The sequence below is a fragment of the Nyctereutes procyonoides genome, unplaced genomic scaffold (assembly GCF_905146905.1).
Source record: "Nyctereutes procyonoides isolate TBG_1078 unplaced genomic scaffold, NYPRO_anot_genome, whole genome shotgun sequence".
Taxonomy (NCBI): domain Eukaryota; kingdom Metazoa; phylum Chordata; class Mammalia; order Carnivora; family Canidae; genus Nyctereutes; species Nyctereutes procyonoides.
Window position 1 is genome coordinate 20063099 of NW_026575120.1, and position 13876 is coordinate 20076974.

General features: G+C 37.5%; 1 protein-coding gene across 11 annotated transcripts in view; it reads left to right on the top strand.

Annotated features, from left to right (window-relative positions):
* The window catches only part of PSD3 (pleckstrin and Sec7 domain containing 3), a 577886-nt gene that overhangs the window by 516993 nt on the left and 47017 nt on the right, over positions 1-13876 (top strand). For all 11 annotated transcript variants that reach the window (XM_055334841.1, XM_055334842.1, XM_055334845.1 and 8 more), the window contains 2 exons: positions 301-458; positions 3231-3375. In XM_055334841.1, coding sequence (XP_055190816.1) covers positions 301-458; positions 3231-3375 — 303 coding nt within the window. The remainder of the gene's footprint in view (positions 1-300; positions 459-3230; positions 3376-13876) is intronic.

Here is a 13876-nt window from a genome sequence, read left to right on the forward strand (position 1 = left end):
TTATTTCTACTGTTCATTTTCTTTTGATAATACTAGATTTGAAAGAAAGTAGCAAGAAAAATACAGTATCTTTAGAGCAAAGAACACAATGGTGTGGTTTTCACCATTAGTATAATTCTGTTGATGGGTATTTGAAGTAGCAAAGAATTTTTTTTACACCATGTCACTTTTTTCATGCACCTTCTTGGATTTTCTAATTTCTTTTAATTTTAAGGATTTTTTTTTCTTTATCGTAAAAAGAGGTGAAATGTGAACATGTTCTTGTCTTAGTTTTCTTTGTATCCATCTATCCATCTATAGGATGAATATAAACCAGAAAAGGCCCTGTCAGAAGAGGATTTGAAAAACGCCGTGAGTGTGCATCATGCGCTGGCATCCAAGGCCACAGACTACGAGAAGAAGCCAAATGTGCTTAAACTTAAAACGGCTGACTGGAGGGTCTTGCTTTTTCAAGCCCAGTATGTTTCATTGGTTTGGCTTGGTTTGGTTTGAGTTCTTAGTTTGCATAGCATCACCTTAGACCAAGAACTAGAATCAGAGTCTTCCGGGGAAATGTTTTGAGGTAGATTCAAAACATTTCTTAGGCAATTGCCTAAGAAAACTAGAATCATAAATAAAAACCCTGAGTGCAGGTTTTTTTGTTTGCTGCAAAGTAGCCCTATGACTTTTAGTCAGCCACTTACCAACTCCAGAACTTAATATTTTTATGAATAAAATACAAAGGTTGTAGTGTACAAGTTTTATCAAACAATAAGTACAATAAACCTGGATTCAAGTCACCATTTCCTAGCTCTTTGTCCTGGTGTGTAATTTAACCTCTCTGAACCTTAGCTTGTCGCTAGTGCAGACGATACTATCTCATAAGGTTTTTGTGAGAATTAAATGAGATCAAGTATATAAAGTACTCCATACAGTGTCTGGCACATAGAAACTGTTTTAGTTAGTGTAGATTTCCATTTTGTTCCCTCTGTCTCTCTTCTTTCTCCTTCTGAGCTCTAATAGTCTGTGATAAAATTCAAAGAAAAAGATAGAATTATATTGTAGGCAAGGAAATGGGATGGATTGCCAGTTTAATAAGGAATCCATGATAAACTTCAGATTACAAGTGAAGCATTTCACGTGGAGAATTCTGAATTTGTGAAGTAAGAAACTTTGGATTTTCAGAACTGAGCCTCTAGAACAAGAATTTTTATAGAAGCACACATAGCATCAGTGTCTGTGGCAGTGTTAATTCTTCATGGCATGCTTTTCACAGCCTGAGCCTGACTTCAGAATCACTCTCAGCACACCACCAATTGACTGCATTAGGCACCAGACTTAAAATTTGACATCAAGATAGTGAACACAAACATCTGCATGCTTGTTGATTGTAGCAATGTAAGATCAAAAAAAGAAATAGAACAGTAGCAGGTACTCTGGTGGTTTGTGAATGTTGAATTTGCGGAGGTATGAGATAACTGACATCGGGTGAGGAGGAAGCTGTAAGGAAATCCAAGTTACACAGGATTTTTTTAATGTGGGAGTAAGACAGCTTTAACACCACAGAGGGAATCAGAGCCAGATGTATAATTGCAGTTATTAGTCATCAGAGTCCTTCAAATTATTCTATTCCCCAACATTTTTTCTTGCTAAAATACCAAATATGATAACTAAGAATCTCTAATTACTTCAGATAGAATTGATGCAGAAATCAGTGAATTAAATTAACAGAGCCCAAGAAATCAGATTAGAGAAGCATATGGGGTGCAAAGAGGAGTTGATTTCTAGTGTGGTCTCAGGTTAGTGTGGTTTCTCAGAGTAATCAGTAAATGAAATGATTTTAAATGGGTTGAAATTTTGTCCATCTTCTGTTTATTGCATATATACATGATGGATAATCTCTCCTGGCTCCTATTTCTCCCATGCATTTATGAATTCACAAATATTTATTAAGTGCTGTCAGGGCTGGTCTCTGCAAATATATGACATTCAAGTTAAAATTATGTTAATGTCACCAGATGATTTTCACATCCTTTCAGGTATATTTTTAACATCCTTTTGAGATATACTTTACCAACCATTAATCTCATCTAGGTTAAGTGTACACTTTAATGACTTTTGGAAAATTTACAGAATTGTGCAACCATCACCACAATCACGTTTTGGAAAACTTCCATCACCCCAGATTCTCCATGACCATTCTGTACTCACTCCCCATTTTTACCCCTAATCCCAGACACTACTAATCTCCTTTCTGTCTCTATAATATTGCCTTTTCTGGACTTTTCATACACATAGCATCATATAATGATATGTGTCTGGCTTTTTTAAATTACCATAAAGTTTTGGGGGTTCATGTATCTGCACTTCTTGCCTTTATTGCTGAGTAGTATTCCACTGAATAAATATATACCGCACTTTTAAAATTCATTCCCTAGCTGATAGACATTTGGATTGTTTCCTCTTTTGGACTCTCATGCTATGAACATTCACATACAAATCTTTTTGTGCCTGTATGTTTTTATTTATCTTGGGAGTAGAATTGCTGGGTTATATGATAGATTTATAGTTAACTTTTCAAGAAACTGTCAAAGCTGCTTTCTAAGTGGGTGTTCTCTTTTACATTCCTTTTAAATTCTATCAGTTTGTCACTCAGTTGGATTTTTAAATTGAATTATGTGATTGGAAAAGATGAGTTAAATTTTCAATTAATTTTTGACTGAGCCTAGCATCAGACAAGTAGGGGTTTAATATTTATTTTCAAGTGACTTTGCTTTTTCCCCTTCTGTATCCTTGAGGGATAATCACAGCCTTATACTATAATGATCACAGGTTCCAAGACCTCTTATTACCGTGGTGATTGCTGTTGAAAATGTTAATCTTAGTGAAATTTTGTCAGGAATTTATTGTACCAAGAAAAATAATTTTATGTGCCATTTTAATTCAATTGTGAGGGGCAGCCTGGGTGGCACAGCGGTTTAGCGCCACCTTCAGCCCAGTGCGTGATCCTGGAAACCCAGGATCAAGTCCCACATCAGGCTCCCTGCATGGAGTCTGCTTTCCCTCTGCCTGTGTCTCTGCCTCTCTCTCTCTCTCTCTCTCTCTCTCTCTCTCTCTCTCTCTCTCATGAATAAATAAATAAAATCTTCTAAAAATTAAATAAATAAATAAATAAATAGTGAGAAATGAGCAATATGTAATGCACTTAAGATAGAGAAATGCCCTGATGTAAATTTATCTGTTTCTCATAGGAGTCCAGAGGAAATGCAGGGGTGGATAAACAAAATTAATTGTGTTGCAGCTGTATTTTCTGCACCACCATTTCCAGCAGCCATTGGATCTCAGAAAAAGTTTAGTCGTCCACTTCTGCCTGCCACTACAACAAAATTATCTCAGGTAAGTAAATCATTGTGATAGTGCTCCGACTTTCGGGAAAAGCACTTTGTAAAATAATCTTATTAACATTTGAGTGGAATAATACTCCACATTTTAGCAGCAGAGATGAGACCTTGCCCTGGGAGGTCTATTGTATAAATGGGGCAAAATGCAGTATGTTTTACACTTCATATTGGAAGCTGACACAATTGAGTCATGGTTGGTAGGACACATACTTTGAATGAGTTTCCAAAATTTATATTAGTTTATACTACTCAGTCATACAGGACTCATTTACTTTGTTTAAAGAACAATTACTTTTTTAAATTGAAGTATAGTTGAGACATAATGTTACATTAGTCTCAGGTGTGCAGCATAATGATTCAACAAGTCTACACGTTATGCCATGCTCATCATCAGTGTAGCTATCATCTGTCCCTCTACATCTGTCCCTATACAATACCATTGACTCTATGTCCTGTGCTACTTTTCATCCCCATGACTTCTTCATCCTGTAACTGGAAACCTATTCCTCCTATTCTCCTTCACCCATTTTTTTTAAACTTTCAATTTTATTTTATTTTTTTTAAAGATTTTATTTATTTATTCATGAGAGACACAGAGAGAGAGAGAGAGAGGCAGAGACACAGGCAGAGGGAAAGCAGACTCCATGCAGGGAGCCTGATGTGGGACTCTATCTCAGGTCTCCAGGATCACACCCTGAGCTGAAGGTGGCGCTAAACTGCTGAGCCACCCAAGCTACCCTCCTTCACCCGTTTTGCCCATTCTCCATCCCTCCCCCCCTCTGAGAACCATTAGTCTATTATTCTCTGTATTTATGAGTCTGTCTCTGCTTTTTGCTTGTTTATTCATTTGTTTCGTTCTTTAGATTCTACATTTAAGTGGAATTATATGGTATTTGTTTTTTTCTGTATGACCTACTGTGTTTAGCATTATACTCTCTAGGTCCATCCATGTTTTTATAAACGGCGGGTTTAGGTTTTTGGTCTTGTTTGTACTAACAGCTCATATTTTTTAAATGACTGGCTAGTATTAGACATCTTGTCTTGAAAAATAAGCTTATTCATTTATTTATTTTTCATTTTATTGAACTTCTCCCATATCCCAGGCTGTATTTTATGCTGGATATATAAGAATATTTCCAGGGATCCACTATCCATAGTACAATGGGGCAGAGATTTCCCTGCCTCTCAGGGAGCAGCTGAGTAGAACATATGGATTTTCCTAGCTAATCAAGACAATAAACAGTAAAACAGTATTCCAAATGTAGTCACATAAGCTTCTCTCCTGTTGTTAGATTGATCTGTCTAAAAATCATATTTTATTGTATCCCTCTCCTACTTAAAACTCTGTTGTAAGGACATGGTATATAGGCCAGTTTTGCCAATTTAAAACTTGTCTGTGGTGCCCCTGTTGCCATTGACTAGTTAAGGATTTTGGAAGCTATTTTGATGTCCTTGTGAATTTCTTATTGGTGAAATAATAGAAATAGTTTCATCTGGCTCTAGTCAACTAGGTCGTACTATTAACTAAGTCCTCTACATACCTGATATCATGGATTATCAATGTATTATGTACCTATTAAACCCGAGACACTATTTTAGGCTCTGAAGACAGACAAATGAAACCCACTCTTTGGATACAAAACATGCAAGTAATTATAATACAGTTTGACTAGAGTACAGGAAACATAAGTCCAGAGTGCTAAGGGAGTGTAAGAAGACATTTAGCCTGGCTTGTAGGTGGAGGAGGAAGTATGCTATCTAATATGAAACTTAAAGGATGAACAGCAGTTAGTTGTGGTGTGGGAAGAGAAAATGATGCAGCAGAGGATCAGAAAGGCCCAGAGGAGAAAATACTGAGATGGGGGAATCACATACAATTTATCAAATGTGACTTGAGCACAAAATATTGAGAAAAGGCATGATACATTCCTCTGTAGAAGTAAGTAAAGCCAAATGATGAAAGGTCTTGTATGTCATGTGTAGTTTTTTGGATGCTTCACTGGTTCCCTAGCATTCTTAAGACAATAGTTTAAGCAGGAAAGTAATGTGACCAAATTTATACTTTAAAAATTACTTATGTTAAAATAGGAAGAAAGTATCAGAGGAGGAAACTACTAGAAGTAGAAAGTCTAATTTTAAAGGCAGGGGAAATAATGAAAGGAAAAATAACAAGTTATTTGTAGAAGAGAGGAATAGAAGTGAAAGTATTTGCGAGATCTTGAGAGTGTGGACTGTGTGTTCCTATGGCTCACTAAAGAAATAAAGACTGTCATCTAGGCATCAGCAACTGGCGATTGTAGTGTCTGACTAGCCTTTGTGACCTCATCATCTGGTTTTCATCCTGTTCTTCTCTTGAGGGTTCTTTCCTGGGTCCTTTTCCTCTTGCTACTTCCAAATGTTGTAATGCTCAGTGCTCAGAAGCAAGCCAAAAAGGACACTTGAGAAACAATTTTTTAAGGAAAAACAGGGAGAATGTTGTGCCAAGGAAAAGGGAGAATGAGGAGAGAAATCAGGTAAAATTAGTACAAAAAATATCTCCTATGAAGTGGCAAGGATGTCACTGGGTCCTTTGGTGGGAGTAGTTCATGGAGTGATGGAAAGAGAAGCCACATTAGTCTTCTTTGAAGGACTGGAAGGTGGTAAAGAAGTGGAGGAAGGGAATATGTCTTGCCATGGGTTTATGAAAAATAGACTAGTGGTAAGAGGAGACTCCTTTCTTGGTTTAATGACAGACTCTTTTGGTTTTGTTAATTTATAATTATTATTAATGTGAATTGGATACTCCCCATGTAAACATTACTATTACTCTGTAGTTCAAAGACAAGCCAAAACTGTTAAGAATAGAAATGACTGTACAAGGCAGAATGGCATTTAATTTTCAAAGATAACAAATATTCTAAGAGAACAGGTCATCTTATTGAGGACCAAGAACAATGTTAGCAGGATTCTCCATCTATCCAACTAAACTATGACTTCTTAAAGCAAATGCTTTCCCCCACTTTAATTTTGGATATTTGAAATAAACAGTAAACCACTTTATATAAGGAGAGAAAATAATTGAACAACTAGATAGAGGCAACAGATACCTTTGGGTTTTGTTCTATTAATTTCACTAGGGATTCTCCAGTAGTTATTTTTCAATAGATTGGTCTTTCTCACAATCATTCTTATGAAAGATCCAGGAGAAAGGTAAGTTAAAGTTTAAAAGAAGCATTAATAAGCATAGAGCAACATGCAAGTTTTAACTTGTTCTTTCCTTCCTATGGATCTACACTTCTATTTACTTTCTACTTTGAAAATGTACTTCTGTTCTATTTATATATGCGCTGTATATTAGTAAGTCATTGGTGCATGAAAATGAGTATGTTCCTCCATTTGTGTATTTTTTACCACAAGACTGATCAAGCAAGCACCTTTATCAAGGCAAAAATTCTCTTATTTTAAACAAATGCCTTACACTGGAACTAAAAATAGAATACATAAAAGTTTTAATATTTGTCCTGATTTTGAACATAAATCCACAGAGATTTAAAAAAAAAAAAACAATGCTTATGTAATATGATCAAAATGATGGATAGCATTTTAAATAAGGCAATAACCAAAAAGAAATGTGTTCCTTTGTCACATAAGATGACCAAGACTTTTCAGGAATTTAATTTCCTTATAAAAAATAAGACATTTTCCTCCTCCACAAGTAAATCACCAAGTCTTTGTGGGCCTCAGTTCCATCTGGAAAATGAAGAGATTGTTCTAGAATGTTTTTAAGGTTCTTTCACTAGCTGTGTATTTTTTGCCCAGGTGATTATCTTTGTTTACTTAAAAATGAAGATAGTTTGCCTTTGAGAGTAACAGGACAATTTAGAAATAAATATGTAAAACCAAGTACGTGATAAAGAATAGTTTAGAAAGAGGAAGAGAAGAATTAGTCCGCACACAGCCTGTGCAGTATTTGGTGCACCCTCCACATCAGATAGAGACTCTGTGGGGGCATTTCTGGAGGAGTCATAATGCACTTTAGTGATTCCTGGAATATGTGTCAAGGTGCATCCACAAGGTTTCCAGTGCCTTGGAGATTAATCCTCATGATTTAACCCTGGCGTTGCCAGCTTTAGCACCACTGCCATTTTAGCCTAGCTAGTTCTTTGTTGTGGTGGTTGTACTTTGAATTGTAGGATGTTTAGCAATATTCCCAGCCTCTCCACTAGATACCAGTATCATCCCCCTAGTTGTGACAACCAAACATGTCTCCACTTATTGCCAAATATCTGTGGGGTCAAAACCCACTTTCCTGCTACCTGCTGCTGTTGAGAACCACTGAATTAGCCAAGCCATCTTTCCTTTCTCCATACACCCACAGCCTGGCTGTGATTCCCCTAAATGCCAGAACCACATGGATAATTTTAGTTTACAAAATACATGTATAACAGTGTGAGTACCCAGCTGGAAAAAAAAAAACAAAAAACAAAACTTAATAGTATTAGGAAAAAACTAAACATTCAATTAAAAGATTTTGATGCTTTTAAAGACATACTGTTCATGATCATCCTGTCATTTGCAAGCTTTTCGTTAATTTATTCTTGTCTTCTATCGAAAACATATTAGCCTTCATTATTAAAATTGATTATTGTCAGTGCAGTGCAGTTCTTTCTGAACAACTCTGCTGTGTAGGAGTCATCTTCTTTGGTTGTTATTGTGGCGGTGTTGCCAAAGCACATTTTTCTTCTTCTTTTGAGGGTGGGGAGACTAGTTTGAAAATTTAAGTTTCATTTCTCCTTCTGGTACAGCACTCTCAATTTAGGATTTCATGGTTGGCCCTCTGCAGGATCTATTCAGGACATCCCTTTGTACACATCAAAGTAATCGTTTTCAGGCTTGAATATGCACAAGATGATCTGGGGACTTTGAAAGTGCACATGTCCCAGCATCCTCACCCCAGGTCAATCAAGTCCAGGTCACGGGCCCAGGAACATGTATGTTTTAATACACACCAGGTGTGCAGATCATACTTAAAGGGACTGCACTGTAACCCCCCCCCTCCCTTACACTACTTCTCTGGAGACTGTGAAACTGAACTGGACCCTGGCGCTAGTTCAACCATAGAGATTGACAAGAGGCCAGATGGGAGTTTCAGGCAAGACTTTATTGGGGCTTATGCTTGAGCACAGGGCAGTCAACACAAAGGAAAACTCCTCAAGCAGGCTCCCCTGAGGCAAGGTTAGGGGAGTTTTTAAAAGAAACTTGGGTAGGAATAGGGTACTGTGTAAGCATGGAGAGGCAGGGGTTTATTAGTACCTAAGCATTTAAAATTCATTTTTCTTCATATTTCACGTGTCTGAATAGTATGTGAAATCTCCACCCCTAGGTGTGATTTTTAATATTATTATGAGGGAAGAAGTCCTTAAAAGTTCAGCACTGGGGTCCATTTTGGTGCAGATTGGTTTGGTCCGGTCTTTACCAGTCATCATAGTAAATATCTTCCTTTCAGTAAGCATCCTCACCCTGCATTCCTGCAAGATGTGCCACTCAGGAGGCACAGAGTTTTATCTTTTTTCTCCTTATGGAGAAGGCAAGGAACACTGTTCACAGTCAGGGTTAGGGGATGTGAGTCTAGTCCCTGCTCTGTCTCACCTGTACCTCATGGAGTTACCATTTCCTGATATGTAGTCCTCTTTTCTTTGAATTTCAGCCATTCTCCTATAAAGGATTGAATCAATGATCAATGATTATTTGAATCAATAATCAGTGATTAGTTTGTTCACTAAATGTTAGCTTTTGAGGGCCAGGCTTTGTGATAAACACTGACTGGAAACAAAGGAAAACCCTCTGCTTCCCTCTGCTTCCCTCTCACCCCTCTTTTTATCCTGTGGTTTGACCATCAGGGCAATAGTGGCCAGGGAGCCAGATGAGTGTGGCAGGGCTCGTTCATAAACTGGCCCTATATACACAGAGGGCAAGGAGAGACTGAAGAAAGAAGTAGACTGCTTCAGATTGGTAAGTGGTAGTTTTAATAAGCAATGGGACTTACTTAGGTTTGTCTCAGCTGGCCACAAGATGAGATCTTTATACCCACCTGCCAGAATCATAAAGTTGAGACAGAGGCCTTAATTGAGACCATTCAGATGGTTTCAAAAACATTACTATTTCAAGGCTATGTCCTTGGGGCAGCTTCTAGCTCAGGAAAGGCAAGTAGAATGTCCATCTCATGGACGGGGAGGAGGTCAGGAGCCTCCAATTGCCCAGATCCAGTTTGCCTGTCAGCCGGTTGTTACATCCTCTTGATGACCTCCGCCGACAGGCAAGCATTAGGGCGGTAGGATTTCACAGGAGGAAGTCATTCTTGTAATTGTGTCTCTCGCTGGCCAAAACCACACCCTTCCCACCCCACTCCATTTTATACTGTTGGTCACAAATCCTGTCACTTCTGCTTCTTAAATAACTTCCATATCCTACCCACATTCCTTAATTCAGACTTTTGTTATCTTTCACTTACATCACTGGTCTCTTAGCTTTTTTGATTATTCACCTTATTAATACTAAATATATGAGCAGATATCCTCCAACATATGTATATATTTTTATAAAAATATACTGTATGTCCTATTATCAATACAACATGGAAAAATGCTGAACATCATTAGTCATTAGGGAAATACAAATGAAAACCAGGAGATGCCACCTTATACTCATTGAGGTGGCTATAATTTTTTTTTTTAATTTTCAAGGAAAATAATGTACTGATGAGGATGTGGAGAAATTACAGCTTTGATATATTGCTGGTGGGAATATAGAATGATGCAGCTACTTTGGAAAACAGTTTGGTGGTTCATGAAATGATTAAACATAAAGTTAACATGTGACCCAGCAATCCACGCTTTGGTAGCAGGAGAATGAAAACATAACTTTTTACACAATGTTTTTTGCACAAAGTTCATAGCAGCCAGGGGTGGAAATGGCCATCTGCTGATGAATAGACAAATAAAGTGTGATATATCCATACAATGGAATATCATTCAGTTGTAAAACACAATGAAGTACTGATACATTCTACAAAATAGCTTGAAAACATTCTGCTAAGTGAAAGAAGCTAGTCACAAAAAGAAGCATATTGTGTGATTCCATTCCAAAGGGATCTCTCTTAGGAAAATAAAATGTCATAAAATTAAACTGTAGTGATGGTTGTACGACCCTGTGACTATACTAAAAAATAGTGAATTATATACTTTAAATGGGTTAATGGTATGCTATGTGAATTATATTCCAATGCTGATTTTTAAAATTCTCCTCAGTGGATCGTGACCTTGCCTGGGTTGCACACAACCTACTTTGAAAAACTCTAACAGACTATTTGTATAACCACTTGAGATCTCTCTTCCTCCAGTCTTGCTTTGCTCCAATCCATCCTTCACAGTTGTGGCTAAAATATGACTCATGTGCTATCACTTAAACTTAATTGGCTCACTTTTGCCAAAAAGATGCAGTCCACACTCCTTGGCATCGCCTTAAATGGTTGACTACACTTTTCCAAAATAGATTTTTTATTTCTTAGACATCTGTATTTAACATATATTAAGTATTCAATAAACAATTAAATCATGTTGAAGGTATGCAGAAGCTCACTAATGTTTAAAGTCTTTAAATCTCTTAAACATAAAATGATAAAATCTTTCTGACAATAGTTCAAACTGACTTAAAACTAATATTCTTTATTCTAAATTCCATATAGCTTGGGTGGTTTGATGAGGCTGCAGTATTTAGCAATTCAACTTATACATTTCCCAAAAGATTCTTAGAAATGTCATTACCTTCTAAATCATCTACTTTAAAACAGCACAAAGGAACCAGTCTGAGCCCTACCCTCTTTAAGTCTTCTCCCCCTTTATTAAATTATTTATTCAGCTACTGTTTACTGAAGAACCTATATATCAGGTACTGTATTAGGTATGGGCATTATAAAAATAGCTAAGATGATTGTCTTGGCTCTCAGCTAATGAGAACTTAAGGAATGTGTTAATGTTATTCAGGTATTATATAAAAACTATTCCATTACTATCTTTTCTGCCCAGTACTGCACACTACAGGATTTGAGAAAAAGGAAAAAAAATTGACTGTTTTCTGCCTTTAAAGAGCCTGTAATCAGGGATCCCTGGGTGGCGCAGTGGTTTGGCGCCTGCCTTTGGCCCAGGGCGCGATCCTGGAGACCTGGGATCGAATCCCACATCGGGCTCCCGGTGCATGGAGCCTGCTTCTCCCTCTGCCTGTGTCTCTGCCTCTCTCTCTCTCTCTCTCTCTCTCTCTATCATAAAAAAAAAATTTTAAAAAAAAGAGCCTGTAATCAATAAAGGAGATAAAATTCACACATAAGTCAAAGTATATTTTGTAATAAGCATGCAGTACAGACATTTAAGTGTTATAGTAATGCAGAAGTGGAAGAGATTGTGAGATCTGGAATAACACTGGTTTTGAGTGAATATCGAATTTTGGCAAGGATATAGAACAATGGGAATTTTTAGGCCTATTATGGAAATGTAAACTGGTAGAAACAGTTTATAAAACAAGTTAATGTCATCTTACAGATGTGCATATTCTAAAACCCCCCAATTCTGTATCTTGATTACATTGTAGGACAGTTTTTGCCCTTAGCCACTGGCAGCATGTTCAATGTAGCATCATTTATAATAGCCTAAAGAGACCTGAAAACAACCTAAACATACTGCAGTGAGATTATAGTATGTCCTACAGTGGAATAGTATACTTAAAAGAAATTAGAGTATATATGTGAATAAATCTTAAAAACATGTTGAGTGAAAAACAAATTGCAAAAGGAAACCTATAAAGTAGAACATATTCTCTATTTTTATGGATCCTTATATTTGTACAGGAGAAGCATAGAAAAAGAATTAGATAGTGGTGCCTGGGTGGCTCAGTTGGTCAAGCAGGAGACTCTTGATTTCGGCTTAGATCTCAGAATCATGAGATCAAGCCCAGAGTCAGGCTCCATGCTCAGCAGGGAGTTTACTTGAAATTCTCTCCCTCTGCCCCCACCCCTGCTTTTTCTCTCTAAAATAAATAAATAAATCCTAAAGATGAGTAAATTTTTATTTTTTTCTTTAGATACATGAGCATTTTTTATACATCATTCAATATGACTTTTTGTATATCTGAAACATTTTATTAAAGAAAAGAATACAAAACATTTAATTTATTGACATGGTCTGATTACCAAATTCTTTGTCAAACCTTCTATTAAATAATGCACATGTTTCAGTAAATACACAAAAGAAAATTATTTTGAAAGGAAGAAGATAGGGGCACCTGGGTAGCTCAGTTGGTTAAGCTTCTAACTCAGTTTTGGCTCAGGGCATGCCCCCCAGATCCTGGGATTGAGCCTTGCATCAAGCTCTGCGTTCAGTGGTAAGTCTGCTTCTCTGCTTTTCTCTCCTTCTCCCGCACCCCCTCCCCCCACTGGTGAGTGCACACGCACGCTCTCTCTCTCTCTCTCTCTCTCTCTCTTAAACAAACAAATATTTAAAAAAAAAAAAAGTAGGAGGGGCACCTGGGTGACTCAGCTAAGTGTCTGCCTTTGACTCAGGTCATGATCCTAGGGTCCTGGGATACAGCCCTGTGTTGGGCTCCCTGCTGGGGGGGGGGAGAGGGGGAGGGGTCTGTTCCTCCCTCTCCCTCTGCTGCTCTGTGTGTACTCTCTCTGTTAAATAAATAAATAAAATCTTTAAAAAAAAAAAAAGGAAAAATCTATTGATACATTCTTCTTAGTTCCAAAATACCACAGACTGGGTAGCTTAAATGACAGAAATGTTTTTCTCACAGCTCTGGAGACTGGAAGTCTCAAATCAAGGCAGCAGCACCATCAGGGTCTGGTGAGGGCTCTCCCTTTGGGTCACAAATGGGCCTTTCTGCATCCTTACATGGTCTTTCTTATAGTCTGTGCACAGAGGGAGTGTGTATTCTCTGTCTCTTAAGTGGTCTCTAATTCTATCCTGTCAGGGCCCTACCTGCAAAACCTCATTTACCCTCAATTACTACTTTAAAAGCCCTATGTATAGAGATAACTACACTAGGCTTCAACAGAAATTTTGAAGGGACACAGATATTCAGTCCATAACATAGTCTGCAGCCTTATTTTTTTTTAAAGATTTTATTTATTTATTCGTGAGAGACACAGAGAGAGAGAGAGGCAGAGACACAGAGAGAGAGAGAAGCAGGCCCCATGCAGGGAGCCCGACGCAGAACTCGATCCCGGGACTCCAAGATCATGCCCTGAGCCAAAGGAGGTGCTAAACCTCTGAGCCACCCGGGCTGCCCAGTCTGCAGCCTTCTTGGAAAAGAAACTAAAAGATAAATGAGAAGTTGTAAATAAAAGTTACTGAAGTATTGCTTTCATCTACTTTCAGTATTATTAGTGTACAAGTGACAGGTTTGAATAAAATCTCAAAGTTTTTTTTTTTCTCCCTCTACTTTTCTGGTATCTTGTTGGGTTT